The 14,506-nt window shown below is 40.7% G+C and overlaps 2 protein-coding genes across 2 annotated transcripts; one reads left to right on the top strand and one right to left on the bottom strand.

The window, feature by feature from the left end:
• Positions 1–217: 217 nt before the first annotated feature.
• On the bottom strand, positions 218–11,009 carry LOC102235446 (aconitate hydratase, mitochondrial). Its single transcript, XM_005814397.2, has 17 exons — positions 10,902–11,009; positions 9,615–9,757; positions 9,273–9,531; positions 8,244–8,336; positions 7,376–7,534; positions 6,791–6,941; positions 6,600–6,704; positions 6,400–6,491; positions 5,638–5,743; positions 5,397–5,554; positions 5,221–5,294; positions 4,213–4,324; positions 3,849–4,127; positions 3,578–3,769; positions 2,688–2,820; positions 2,088–2,209; positions 218–1,991 (listed from the first exon to the last, which is right to left on the bottom strand). The coding sequence occupies exons 1-17, from the start codon at positions 10,935–10,937 to the stop codon at positions 1,857–1,859; spliced, it is 2,349 nt and encodes a 782-aa protein (XP_005814454.1). The 5' UTR covers positions 10,938–11,009; the 3' UTR covers positions 218–1,856.
• Positions 11,010–12,288: 1,279 nt separating this feature from the next.
• phf5a (PHD finger protein 5A) lies at positions 12,289–13,988 on the top strand. The gene is made up of 4 exons (XM_005814396.3): positions 12,289–12,410; positions 12,721–12,744; positions 13,563–13,729; positions 13,817–13,988. The coding sequence occupies exons 1-4, from the start codon at positions 12,359–12,361 to the stop codon at positions 13,904–13,906; spliced, it is 333 nt and encodes a 110-aa protein (XP_005814453.1). The 5' UTR covers positions 12,289–12,358; the 3' UTR covers positions 13,907–13,988.
• Positions 13,989–14,506: the final 518 nt, after the last annotated feature.

Raw genomic sequence — 14,506 nt, 5'->3', positions numbered from 1 at the left:
TACATTTCTACAATTTCAATATGGAGAAGTTCTTGAGACCGTGCGACTGCATGCTGTGTACACGTTTGAGTTTGCTGTGTAAGAAAAAAACAGTCAGCAGGAGCAATGCACTTTCTGTACTTTGCTGTGCTGGAGAAAAACTAAACTTCTTACATTTTTTTTTCAGATTATATAGATTTTTAACACTGTTCAACAAACAGCCACAATACCAGCTGAAGAAATGATATCAGTGAGTTTTTATTTTACAATCTGCTGAAATTTCTGTAATACAGAAAAAGATCATCTGGGAGCCAAACAAACACAGAACTGCACACAGAGTCGGGCACTTTACATGGAGTGGTTACAAGGAAGAGCTTTCGTCTGAATGGCAGAATAAATCAAAAAATGTGATTTTTTTTTTCTGATTTGACCGACTGACCCCCAACATTCCCCAAATTTAGGTTTTGCTGGGAATTATCCTTATATATAAACAAAAGCTCAGAACAAGAACAGTTTTATGAGTTTCTTAAAATTCTCATTGCTCAAAAAAATCTGTTAAATTATTTCAGCGGGGCTAAAAAAAAAAAAACATATCTATATATATATATATATATATGAAAGCTGCACATAAAGAGACCACCGAAAAATACAAGCTGCAAGGTTACCCTGTGAGTGAACTGACGACGGCCTGGAGCTGCTGCAGAAAAATTATTATAAATACATAACAGCAGAAGAGAAAACATCATGCGCTTGACCTCATTAGAAGTGATCATGAGAGCAGTGGAAGCATCGGGGAAGAGTTACAACAGTTTGACAGCGTATTAAAGCAAATGAAGTGTTGCTGTGCTGTGTTGAAAATCAACTCTAACACATAAATATAAAAACGATCCCTACTGGTCTAACTCTGTTAGATATACAGCAATCTGACGCTCAGTACGTCTCACGAGTCATCTTTATGTTCCTTTCGTATACATACAACAGGTCTGCCTGCTGCAGCTACGATGCTCTGCAGTACCGCCTTTGGGCCACCAGAGGGCAGAAAAACGAGCATTAAGTGTAAGAGTTTATTTTAGGTCCGTGTGATGTAACCCAGGTTTGTACCGAACCCGTAGCAGGACATTCAAGGACAAAAGAAAAACGAAACTTTCTCGAGCGCACCGGATACTATCTCATGCGCACCAATTAATGTCTCATTATCGCCAGATAATATGTGGCGCACGTGACATGGCGTGGCGCGCGTACCGCATACTATCTCGTGAGAAGCAGATAATATTTGGTGTGCTCGAGATGGTATGCAGCGTCTCGAGCGCAGGAGATGCCATCTGTTGCGCACGAGAAAGTATCTGGTCTCGGACGAGAAAGTTTATTTTTTTCCTTTAACGTTCTGCTACGTTTCCGTAGGTGTGCTAACCGAGTCCAGAAATAGAAGAAACCATTGCAAAGATGAGCCCAAAAGCAGCAGAGTGACTGTGTTCAGCAGACCGAGCAGCTACTCAACATTGTGCTAACTTGTTTGCACAACTGCAATAGCGACCAGGGGTCAACGTTTACTATGTCCCGGGTCAGGTCACAGCTTATTGTGTCAAGAGTGTGTGAGGGTCTATAACCGGTACTCTCTGCTCGATGAACACACAGTAGCCTCGCATCATTTCAAAAATATGCTTAATGTTGATGAATGAGGATTAAAAGATAAAAATTACAGGACCAAGTTCAACTGTTCCATCAAAAATCATTAGCTTGACATTTAAAAGTATTCCTGCTTGGTTGGGTAATTGTACTTCAGTGAAAGCTGCAAGCTAATCCTGATGATGAAACAATTATTTGACATTCTGTTTCCTCCCTTAAGCTGTACCACCCTGTTTCCCTCCCTCCACGGCTCAGTGCTGCAGCTCCTTCATCCTGTTCAGGGCCGAGCCTGCCTGGAACCACTCGATCTGGGTCTCGTTGAAGCTGTGGTTGAGCTCCAGCGTCTCCTGGCTGCCGTCGCTGTGCGTCACGACCGCTGTCAGGGGCTGAGAACGATGAGACGCGAGAAAAGACCCTCAGAGGAGATGTTTCTTTAAAATCTATTTCTGAACAGCTAAAGTATATCGGATGTTAGATCTTACCTTTCCTGGTGCAAAGGATTTCAGTCCCTTGATGGAGATCTTGTCGTCGGGGCGGATTTTGTCGTAGTCGGATGGGTTGCTAAAGGTGAGGGGAAGCAGGCCCTGCTTCTTCAGGTTTGTTTCTGAGAGATGGAGAATAAACTGTTCAGTTCAGATGAAAATCAACCAGACTAAATGACACAATTTTAATGTTCTTCACTTTATTCAATGCTGCCATTCTCCATTTATGTCATTTGTAATTACTGCTGCCACCAACTTCCTGTTTTCTTTTTTCATAGAATCTACACTTAACCATTTGCTTTTTTGCACTTGCTACATGCTTGCTAACAAGAACAGATAGCCGTGACTTGATGGAGTTGACTGATTTTTATAAAGACAACATTTTACCAATTGGCAAATACATCATCCAACTGTATTTGTGTTACATTATATGTCATGTATTATATGATTATATTTTATGTAGGATTCTATATTTCATAGAAACTAAACTCCTTTGTGTTGTTAAAGGACACTTGTTAAAAAATTGGGCTATTTAAATAAACCTGACCCAGCTGGCTTCATGTTCATATAGCTATTTGCAGCATGAACTGTGTGGCTCACCGTGGATTCTGGCAAAGCTCTTGACAATAATGGCTCTTCCACCCAGATGCCTGGGCTCCAGAGCTGCATGTTCTCTGCTGGAGCCCTCGCCGTAGTTATCATCTCCAACCACGACCCACGACACGCCGTTGGCCTGCAGAGGAGAAGCAATAAAAACAGTTTCACTGAGTTTCAATTCAAGATTTTACAGCTTATTATGAAAGACAAATGCTTTTGAAACCAGCATAGAAATTCTATAGAAATGAACTGTAATTTTTTAAATAACATTTTAAAGATGATTACATAAAGGGGTGAATCGTTTTGCAATTTCCTGGCCGATCACCAGACTTTAAAGAGCCTGACCTGCTGATTCCCATTTTGGCCAATGCAATTTTCTTTGTTTAAAAAGTTGCTAAATGTAGCTACAAATTTGCTAATGGGCTCGACACGTGGAGTGACGAACGACTCAAGGTGAACCCAACACATGGGACGCGATAGCGATAACAGCAATAGTGATAGCAGTGTTAGCAACGGCAACAAAAGTTGAACGTTTTTCAACTTTTCTAGTGTCGCTACGTGTGCACGCCTACATGTTCTGGCTTGGTTCTATACGATATGAATGGTGAGGGAGTGATGTTGCCTCCTGTGTGTCAAAAACCTTAAGTTGGAAAAAGTCGGGTAATTTGCTGTAAACTGGTGGGAGTCTACCAGTCTGCCCTTTCTCATGCCAAAGTAACAGGAGGCAGCAGATTTTTTTTCAAGCCTTTGCAGAGGTAGATAAGATCAGGTTCACATGTAAGTAATTATCGGTTTATCACAAATCATCAAAAATTAAGGAGATGGATGTGTATTAATCAGCTGGCTGATGAATCAGTGAAAACCTATTGAACAGTCACATCTTGAACTCTCACCTTGTAGTGTCGGGCCACATCAGGGACTCCTCCGTACTCTCCCGTCAGGTGGTTCTTGATCTTGTTGATGCCGTCGTTCTCGCTGTTGACGGCACCGATCAGCATGTTGTTGGAGATGTTATCCAGGTGGCCGCGGAACTTCAGCCAGGGTCCTGCAGCGCTGATGTGGTCTGTGGTGCATTTCCCCTTTACCTACAGAGAGACGGGTGAGAGTTACCCTCCGACGCCAGCAGCCGTGAGAGCGTTCCCATCTAGACTGGCGTGCGCCCACCTTGATGAGGACCACCATGTTTTCCAGATCACTTCCGCTCCACTTGTCAAAAGGCTCCAGCAGCTGCAGCCGGTTACTCTGAGGACTGACGTCCACCGTGAGGCTGGTGCCGTCGCTGGGAGGGTGCTGATAGGTATCCTGCCCTGGGTCGAAGTCCCTGGCCGGTAATTCGTCTCCGGTGGGGGGCACCAGCTTGAACTTCTCTCCCGTGGGGGTTGTGAGGTAATCTGTCTCTGGGTTGAAGTCCAGCGTCCCAGCGATGGCGAGGGCAGTGACGATCTGAGGGAGGTAGGCAGGAGGAAGGATGGTAGGTACGGAATGGGAACCTGTGTGTGCTGGGAGGTGTGGACCGGTCTGGGTTTACCTCAGGAGAGGTGACAAACGCATGAGTTGCAGGGTTGGCGTCGTTCCTGGCGGTGAAGTTCCTGTTGAAGGACGTAACGATGGTGTTCTTCTCTCCCTTCTTCACATCCCGCCTGCACATAAACAAATATACAGAATATCAATACAAACTTTGATCAAGCTGATTTATTACAACAGGAAGTGACAACAGAACCAGACCCGTACGATTTTATATAATAAACTTGGGGTCAACGACCTCAACAATTTTAATAGCCAGGTTTGCCTTCAGTCCAGCTGAACAGCATTTGTTTAGCAACATGACTCACTGAGACAAATAGCTCATTTTTAATAATACCTACTATGGAAAATTTGTTCAGATTTTTTATTTTTAGTTTCAGGTCTCATTAATTTTGTTTTGGGGTTTAACACATTTCCTTCAATGAGATGTTCAATTATTGTAACCTCTAGGACCTTGGTACAAAAACACACCCTTACTAATAAAAACTTCACTAAACAGGGCAGTGTTATGTATTTTCAGCTACATATTATCATTTTATATGTGGCTGAAGGTAACTGGGTTACCTTCAGTTGTATTAGATCATGGTAATAAGCTAATAAAAAGTCAGTCTGACCTAAATATGCAACTCTTTAGTAAAAAAAAAGAATAGTCCTAACACTATTAACATTATTTTTTGGGAAGATGCTCTGCATATATTGTATAAAAACACCTATGAAAAACTTCTGAAGCTAACATTCTTAGCATAATTACCTTTACATTTTAAAATATTGATAAATTCTTCAGCAGATTGGGCCAAACTTGTGAAGGGCCACACCAGAGGGCCTAAAGAGCTGTATGTGGCTCTGGAGCCGCAGACCCCTGTGATAGACCAACCCAAAGTAGCACAGAGTTGGACGGTACACGTCTAAAAGACCCAACAGCTTTTTCTTTTTCAATAATCAGTGTTAAAAATCTTTTTTTCTCATAAGCATGAAAAAAACCATCACCTGATGTCAACTTAAAACTAATTACCTGTCCCACTGTCCAATGCAGGGTCCACATGCATTGGCAAGAACTACACCTCCAACATCGCTGAGGATCTTTGACTAAAAGATAACAAAACACAAAACAACAACAACAAAGAATAGTGATAATTTTACCACTTCAGAATGAGAAGTTATGTGCAGTCTGTTTGAGCCAGCATTTACATATCCGTCTCTTTCGATGGTGGCCCGGATCTGCTCGGAGCCAGGGGTGACGGTGAACTGAGCTTTGCACTTCAGGCCTTTGTCCAGGGCCTGTTTGGCCAGGGAGGCGGCCCGGCCCATGTCCTCGTAGCTGGAGTTGGTGCAGCTGCCGATCAGACCTTTAAAGCGAAGCAGGGAAGAAATCCTCAACAAAAGTCAAGCCTGGATACAAGAAGAGCAGCACATCTCCGTCTGTCCTCACCGACTTTGACCTCCAGCGGCCAGCCGTTCTTCTTGGCCACGGCGCCGACCTCGGAGACGGGGTGCGCCAGGTCAGGGGTGAACGGTCCGTTGATGTGAGGCCTGAGCTGGAAAGAAACAGCAAGAAAACACACAAGTTAGGAAGAAAAACATCTAATGTGTGATGAATTGTTAGGACATTCTAACAGGTATAATGACAAAAGGAAATGACTGCAGGTGAGAAAGCATCATTTTATTATTAAACTGAACACATGAGATACCAGGCCTTCAGTCTATAACTATGTTTCATTATGCAGCAGAACTGCTTGTTTTCAAAGTGGAAAATGGATGAAGTTTAAAACCAGAAGTTTGTGTTTAATGTGGTCATTATTTAGCTAAATATCTGATGAATTCCTGTCGCAGTAAGCAATGAATGAATTAATTGGATAAAAACAAAAATTAAACAAAACTCAATAGTTTCCATTTACCTGATTTATTGTTTTCCTCTTTCTCTCTTTCTACCAAAAACTGGAGGATAAAAGCCTTTTTTTGAAGGACAGTTTTGTTCACAGAGACTTTATAATTCTTTTTATTTGTTGTTTCTTTTGTTTTATTCATTTTGAATATGTAAAATGTCTTCCAGTTCCAGTGTTAGATATTTATTAGAGTTCAATTTTTAAAACCCAGCTCAATTTAAGAATCAGGTTGGCAGCAAAAACTATTTAGTTTTTCCACATATATACGGTAAATAAATAAATTCAGACAGTAAGACGTTAAGACCAACCTCGTCCAAATTGAGTTCGATGATCTGGTCGTACTCGCAGCCTTCATCTGGTACCAACAAGTCCTTGTACTGATCAGCCACAGCAGCGATCTCTGAGCAAAAACACACACATTTGATCGTCGCTCTGCAGATTCAGTGACGGATCACACTCTCTCTCTTTTATTACAGTTATATCATAAAGACACAAACTGGAAGCCCACCTCCTCGGCCGGTTTTCTCCAGGTAGGTCCTCATGCGGTGGTTGTATGGAAACACGGAGGTTGTTGCTCCAATTTCTGCTCCCATGTTGCAAATGGTGGCCATTCCTAAACAAGACCAGCAGAAGATTCTGCAGTTGTGCTTTCTGAGTCATAATGTTCATAGGTTTAGACGATTTCTTCATTGTGCTGACCAGTGCAGGAAATGGAGTCGACTCCCGGTCCGTGGTACTCCACGATGGCGCCGGTGCCTCCCTTGACTGTCAGGATGCCCGCCACCTTCAGGATGACGTCTTTGGGAGACGTCCAGCCGGACAGGGTGCCGGTCAGCCGCACGCCGATCACCTGGAAGGGTGAAAACAGGGGAATGCATTAAAATAAGAAGAGACGGAAATCACAACAACTACCTGTAAGGAATCCATCCATCCATTTTCTAACACCCTTATGCCCCAAAGGTCGGGAGGGGTGCTGGTGTCTATCTCCAGCTGTCAACGGGCGAGAGGCGGGGTCACCCAGGTCGCCAGTCCATCGCCGGGGAACACAGAGACAGGCAGGACAAACAACCATGCACACACTAAGGAGAATTTAGAGAAACCAATTAACCTAACAGTCATGTTTTTGGACTGTGGGAGGAAGCCGGAGTACCCGGAGAGAATCCACTATGCACAGGGAGAACATGCAGAAAGACCCTGAGCGGGGAATCGAACCCAGGACCTTCTTGCTGCAAGGCTAGCTGTAAGGAATGAGAAAGAAGAAAAAAAAAAAGGAATCGGCCCAACCTTGGGACATTTGAGTTCCCAGGGGATTCCAGCCATGACGTCTACAGCGTCGGCTCCGCCCACTCCAATGCAGATGGCGCCAAGCCCGCCACCGTTTGGCGTGTGGGAATCTGTGCCGATAAGCATCACTCCTGGGTAGGCGTAGTTCTCCAGGATGATCTGTGGAGATGCAGATCGTCTTGTTGGGGGAAATTAACACTGCAACTAATGCTTATTTTAGCAATCGATTATTCTATAAATTATTCTGACAATTAATCAATTAGTTGGATGAAAAAAATTTGAAATACATTGAGAGATGCAAATAAATTGATTTTTTTTTTTTTAAATAAGAAAATTAGCTTTCTATTGCCTGAAATGCAATAACCCAGCATTCCTTAAGTGAACACTGGATCATTTGAAGCAAAGGCTGCATCTGCAGATAAAACAATCCTTCTAACATCAACATGTCAGAGGCTCAGCTCTGGCTGCTGGACCCAACATCAATAGTGTAAGGCTGATCTGGTGATTATTTTTTGGATTAACCGATTAATAACTGAAGAATAAAAGGTGCTTAATATTAAGATTTTTTTAACAGAATTTTAACCAGGTGAAACTAAAACTATCCAACAAATTTACATGGAAAGGGTTTTTTTTTAAATCTGAAATGCAAATTATAGAGAACTGTGTTGTTTCTTCACTGAATGTTTTTTTTTTAGACTGTATCACCAAGTATCATTAATTGATGACTAAATTAATGGACAAATATTTCAATAATCGATTCTTCACAACTAATTTCAGTCCCTACGGAAATATAGAGTTACATCTTTAGTAGATTGAACCACCGTCATACTTAGAGCAGATTGGTCTCAAAGTTCCTGTTTCACTGTACCTGATGGATGATTCCGGAGCCAGGTTTCCAAAAGCCCACTCCATATTTTGCTCCAGCACTGGACAGGAAGTTGTAGACTTCGTGGTTCACTTCCTATGGGAACAAACAGACCTGTGGCTCAATTGTGGGTTACAAATTACAAGCAAGGCTGGATTGACAAAGATGGGGGCCCCTTGGCTGGAAACCATTTTGGTGCCTCGTCCACTAAAAAGTTCTTTGACAAACATAAATTACAGTATGTTAATATGTAGTCCTATACATAAACACAGTACAAACTAATAATGGTAGGTTTAATGCATCTCTTGGCCAGCAGCTACATGTTGTTTTATCACAATATTTTGTGTAACTATTTTGAGAATAAAAAATATTTGCTACTTCTTTTTTTAGGTAACTTTATGGCTCTCACTGGATGGCACAGAAATCACAAACCACAAACTCAAATACTGCTCTTGAAATACATTGTAATACGTTTCTCTAGGACAACAGTCACATAAAGAAGTATGATTTGCATCAATAAGCTGCATGTAGTAACTGCATTTATTCATATTTTCAAATTAACTGAGAATCCCAACAATATGGACCATTTGGGGCCTTCTAAACATCATTAATTGGAATTTATTGTGACAACAATAAATTAAACTTCTTATCACAATATTAATAATACAATAAATGCCCATCCCTAACTTGAACACCGTTTATGAAAATAAAAATCCCAAAATATCATTACAGCTCACCTGATATGGGTCTATAACTCTTATATGAACTACAGTGTTTGTAAAATATACATTTATTACAATAAACAAATACATAATTAAAAGATAAAAATTAGTGGACATCCCCCACCCAAAAAAAAAGTTTTTTGCCCTGGGCTACTTCCTCTGTAAACCCTTTCTAAAATCTGGGCCAGTTCACAAGACCTGGCAAAAGATATTACGGTGGTAGACCAACACAAATAATCCACAGCAGAACAAGCAGAACTTCCTGTTTCGATCGTCACGGTTTCACGTCCTCCACTAGATGCTTCCTCACCTTTGCCCTGGCCAAATCCTTGACTCCGCCGGTCTGGGCCTCGATCAGGTGATCGCAGTGGATGGTGGAGGGCACGGCCACCCTCGGCAGGCCGCTGCTGATGAACTGCAGCATGGCCATCTGGGCCGTGGCGTCCTGCATGGCCACGCGGTCGGGACGCAGCCGCAGGTAGGTGCGACCGCGGTCGATCTCCTGGTGGTGGGGGTCGTCCAGGTGGCCGTACACGATCTTCTCTGACAGAGTGAGAGGACGGTTGAGCCTGCAGACAGAGAACACTTTGAGGAATATACATCAACACAGATGAGGCAGAGCTGGAGGAAACCCAGAGCAATAGGCACTGACCTTTTTCGGACAATTTCAACGTTGCTATGGAGCTTGTCATAGTTGATAAAGGAAGTGGGCTCAAAGCGGCTCATGGCCACTTTGGCCTTGGCTCTGTAAGCAGCCGATACATGCAGGCGCCGTGCACCATGACCCAGGACCAGCTGGAGACACACACACACACACATCGCAAACATCAAAAGATGAGTCCAAACACACAGCTGGAAATCTATTGAGGTCGCCACTAACAAACGATTTGTTATTATGGATCTCAACTTTAGCTGATAATACTGATATTAAGTATCGCCTGTTACTGATCCAATACAGAAAAACAGTGCAGAATTGACTAAAAAATATGGATATATTTTTTAAACATGGACATAAATGTACTCAATTACAAATTTATTTGATCACTTCAATACACCAACAGCTTGGTCAAACATGTAAAAACCGCACAACTTTTATTTGTTTAGTCAGTGCAACTACGAGTCAACAGCCAATGACAAAAAAAAATGAAGAAACTGAAACTGACTATAAACAGCAGGTTTTGGTCAAACATGTAAAAAATTAATAAACTGCATAACATGTTTATAACATGACATTTCTGTCTAACAATAGTAATTATTTTTATTAGTCATAAGTTATATTGTATTTTGGAGTTTTCATTTAACATCGAGTGGGGTCGTAATAATACACTCGTTTGCAGAGATCCAACTGTTTGTTGTTTTGTACGTCAAATTTAAGGATGTATTTCCTGATTGCTTGTGTTCTTTGATTTATGGGCTTTTGGTTACCTGAGCAGAATATTCTGTAGAAAATTAACTGCTTTGCAGCACAGAAATCTGGAGCCTTTTAAAGGCAAAATAAACAGAAGACAGTCCGCTAACTTCAAATAAAGCAAAAAGATTTGAGTAACCATTTTTGAAAACCACAGCTTGTGTGTTTAAAGGACCCACTGAGCGGTCTAACCTTGCTGTTAACCTTGCTAGTCGCGACCAAACCCGAGCGTTAGAACCAAAGCAACCGTAGCCGTTTGAAGGCTTTGGGTCTCTACTATACCATCTGATAATAATAGTGAATGACAGTGATTTGCGGAGTCGGTTAGTTTTGAAGCAGCTGTCGTCAGCTAGATAACGTTCAGAGAGGCTCGGGACACGATGACCTGAGCAGCTTCTTCGCTCCCAGCCACATTTCTCTGACCTCCAGCGGGCTCGCTAACGCCTGCGACCAGGTTTGTCCGCTCGGAGACAACAGCTGACCCCGCTCTGCTGTCGGCTGAGGGGATTTAAGCTGAGTTTCGAGTCTTACCTGGAGCCGGGCCACAGTTAGACAGTAGGTTGCCATTTTGTTCACTGACAAAGATGTGAGGGTCGAGTGTGACGTCACGCGATTGTAAAGTCTTTTCTTCTTCTTTTGTGGTTGGGAGGAGTTGGCGCTTTCAATGTGCCGCCAACTTGTGGAGAAAGTCAGTTACTACAAATTAGTAGTAGTGGACTTCATGAAGCAAAATCATTAACTGTACCTGGTGGTGGGGAGTGTAGACAAATTTTGTATTCTAGTACGAGTAGCACTTCTACAACATATTTTTACTCAAGTAAAAGTAAAAAGAAGTAGCTTTCCAAGAAATTACTCAAGTATTTGGTAAAATAAAATAATATGATATGATTTAATATTTTAAAATGATTTCATCACACATAAAACATAAGGTTATGTGAAAATTCTGACATTTTAAAGACAAATATAAATAAACACTACAAGAAATAAATTCAAATTCAGGCAGAAAAACACTTTTTCATATCAATTTTTTCAAAATCAAAATTTACATGTAGGTAGTGTGTATATTATAACTGGGTAACATACTTCCAAGGACAATATGTAGTGTTTGCTGTATTTTACAAATGGTTAAAAAAAAAAAAAGGTAAAACAGGCTCAGCAGATAGAAAATAACATAAGAACTACAAAGCTGGTGAGCTTGCTCTCTTTTCATTGAAGTTATTTGTATTGGATAGAGTATGCAAACATTTTACTCAACTAAGACTTATAATATTACTTGAGTAATATTATTAAAGTAAAAGATAAAAAGCAATAAAAAGCAAAAGGCACAGTGCAGTAAATCTACTCCTAGAAGTATTTTCCCCCAAAAAAGTTATTCAAGTAAATGTAAGTGAGTAAATGTACCTAGTTCCTACCGTCATTTGATTGTAACTGACACTACCATTGGTCAAACTTGTTTTTCATCAATAATAATATTATTCATACCCTGTTTCAACAAAATATTATTTCTGTACATTCAGCTGCTTTCAATTGGGAAAACTTTTATTTGGTAAAATTCCATGTTCACGGGTCTAAATTTTTATCATCTTAACCTTTTTGTCTAGTTTTGCTTTTTTTTTTTAAATCAAATTATATTATATACTATTTCTAAAAGTACAAACAAAAAATCTGGAAATACATAGGAATGCTGTAGGTCAACGAATATATTTCATTTATCATTGTGTCCACTTTTTATTTAATGTATTTATTGCAGAAGCCCGGTATTTTTTGTGGATATTTCTCTTACTTAACATTCATTCACGTGACTATTTCACTTCTTGTGTCATTTCATTATTTGGACAAATAATGATGTACTGATTTAATTCCTAGCAATGATTTCCAAAGTTGTATTTCCTCATTGGAGCCGCTAGGTGGCGGTAATGTGGTAACAGAAACGCAGGACTCGGGTGAAAGGTTGAAGTTGAAACACACTCGGTGGACGTTAGCCTAAAATGGCCAAGCATCATCCAGATTTGATTTTTTGTCGAAAACAAGCCGGTGTCGGTAGGTCTGACTTAGTTCGTTTATAAATAACATACCAAGCAGCTCTACATCACCAGAGGCCTATCTCTATTACACTCTTACACTAGATAGCATTAGCCGCTAAGCTAACTGTTTTAGCATGGATTTCAATGAAGATGTTAGCCGTGATGTTAGCCTTTACGTTTCTTCGTGCACGTTTTCTCCCCTGACACACTTATCAGTTATTTTTATTATGGTTTGTTTAACGAGCAGAAAATAATGCAATTATGAAATGTGAGTTTTAATAAATGTTATAGTTTGACTGACTAGCCTCTTTGTTTCAATCCCGCAGCTATCGGGAGACTTTGCGAGAAATGTAAGTGTTGTCATCTACACTTAGCTAACACACCAACAACCCTGTTTCAGGAATTGTAACGAATATCTACTGTAGCTGGTTTCACTGCAGTACTACTTTGATTTCTTGGTTAAATGTACAAATTAAATATGGAGTCGCCTGTAAGCTACTGTTCAGCAGAATCATTTTGTTGGAGGGGAAACATAACAGATTCAGGCGGAGTGTGTTGAGTTAGTTATACTTACCTAATAAAACAAGCCCAAAAAAACTCATTCACTGTTCAACATTGTAGCTTTGTAAACTATATATCTTTTAAAAAATCAAATAACGTAGTTATAGAATGACACGTGTATTAAAAAAAACTAATTGTGTGTGTTCCCCAACTACAATTTAAAAGCCGACAGAAATTTGTCCTGCCAGCACAGGTGGTTGAAACACATGGAGACATTTTGTTTGTTATTAGAGCAGAATTACGACAAATCAATTAAAATTTCATATTGGAATATGTTTGATGTAATAGAAAATGTTCATCTTTTAATTACCATGCTTTTTGCATTCTCAATTGCATAGTATTTATTTGGTGACTTTTACTCAAAAGCAGTCTTGCCACTACCACTGTAGAAATATCTTCCTTAAAATGACCATGAATCTTAAATTTGTACCTTACGTTTTACTTTTGGGCATAACTGGAGTGAGTATTTTGAGGAAAACCTGGCATTCTGACATGAGAAACGTCTAGGAACAACATGAAGTGTAAACTACAGTTAAAAGTTCCCCTTTCTGTCCCTTCCCTGTCCCTCGGTTCTTCACCTGGCTCTCTCTTTTCCTGTTTTTTCCAGGTGATGGGAAGTGTGTGATCTGTGATTCCTACGTGAGGCCGTGCACGCTTGTGCGTATTTGTGACGAGTGTAACTACGGCTCCTACCAGGGCCGCTGCGTGATCTGCGGAGGCCCTGGCGTGTCTGACGCTTACTACTGCAAAGAGTGCACCATCCAGGAGAAAGACGTGAGTCTCCTCTGCTGTGATTTCTGTCTGCTGTGTGGTTCTCCAAACTCTTCCTAAACTTTTTTTTTTTTTTGATTCTGTGTGCAGCGAGATGGCTGTCCTAAGATTGTGAACTTGGGCAGCTCTAAAACAGATCTGTTTTATGAAAGGAAGAAGTACGGCTTCAAGAAGAGGTGAAGAAACCAAAGTCTGGGCTTTTAGTTTTGCAGTTTTTCTAAAGAAACATTGTTTTTCCTAAATAAAGCTTTTCTGTTCTGTTTCTGTGCATTTTATTTATTTTTGCTTGTGTGTTGGTGCCTGTAGAAGTCCCTTCCCAAACTTAGTCTAAAATTCAACAGACTGATTTTCAGACTGCTGAAGTTCAATATGCTACATGTTCAAAATCTTGTCAGAAACATTAGTTATTTCAAAGCCACATAATTAATATATACAGAATATAGCAGAGACTAGGACCCAGGATATATCGGCATTAACATCGGTGGCAGCTGATGTTTATTTCCTTCTTGTGTTCCTGAAGGGGGAGGGGCTTGGTCATGTGACCGTGATGGTGATGCAGCAGAGTATTGTGGAGTGTTTAACTGAAGCAGAGAAGCAATGTCTGTTTTTTCAGTGTTGTTGGGAAAGATGTACATCTCTAAACATTGGTTATCAGCAGAAGTAAAATTGGATACATATCGAATCAAATTGTCACACTGGTGCATCCCTAGTAAAGACAAATATTAATAGTAGTGGCTTTAAATTACGTTGGAGTGATTATTAAAGGTTAAACTGATTATA

Source organism: Xiphophorus maculatus, chromosome 10, assembly GCF_002775205.1.
Source record: "Xiphophorus maculatus strain JP 163 A chromosome 10, X_maculatus-5.0-male, whole genome shotgun sequence".
Classification (NCBI taxonomy): Eukaryota; Metazoa; Chordata; class Actinopteri; order Cyprinodontiformes; family Poeciliidae; genus Xiphophorus; species Xiphophorus maculatus.
This window is presented reverse-complemented; position numbering and strand designations above follow the sequence as displayed.

Excerpts from the sequence above, each read along its gene's own strand:
- LOC102235446 (XM_005814397.2), bottom strand. The coding sequence starts at position 10,937 with ATGGCAACCTACTGTCTAACTGTGGCCCGGCTCCAG. Across the intron at positions 7,535-8,243 it reads GCTCCGGAATCATCCATCAG|ATCATCCTGGAGAACTACGC; the intron begins GTACAGTGAAAC and ends GCATCTCCACAG. Across the intron at positions 5,744-6,399 it reads TCGAACTCAATTTGGACGAG|CTCAGGCCTCACATCAACGG; the intron begins GTTGGTCTTAAC and ends GTTTCTTTCCAG.
- phf5a (XM_005814396.3), top strand. The coding sequence starts at position 12,359 with ATGGCCAAGCATCATCCAGATTTGATTTTTTGTCGAAAACAAGCCGGT. Across the intron at positions 12,745-13,562 it reads CGGGAGACTTTGCGAGAAAT|GTGATGGGAAGTGTGTGATC; the intron begins GTAAGTGTTGTC and ends TGTTTTTTCCAG. Across the intron at positions 13,730-13,816 it reads GCACCATCCAGGAGAAAGAC|CGAGATGGCTGTCCTAAGAT; the intron begins GTGAGTCTCCTC and ends TTCTGTGTGCAG.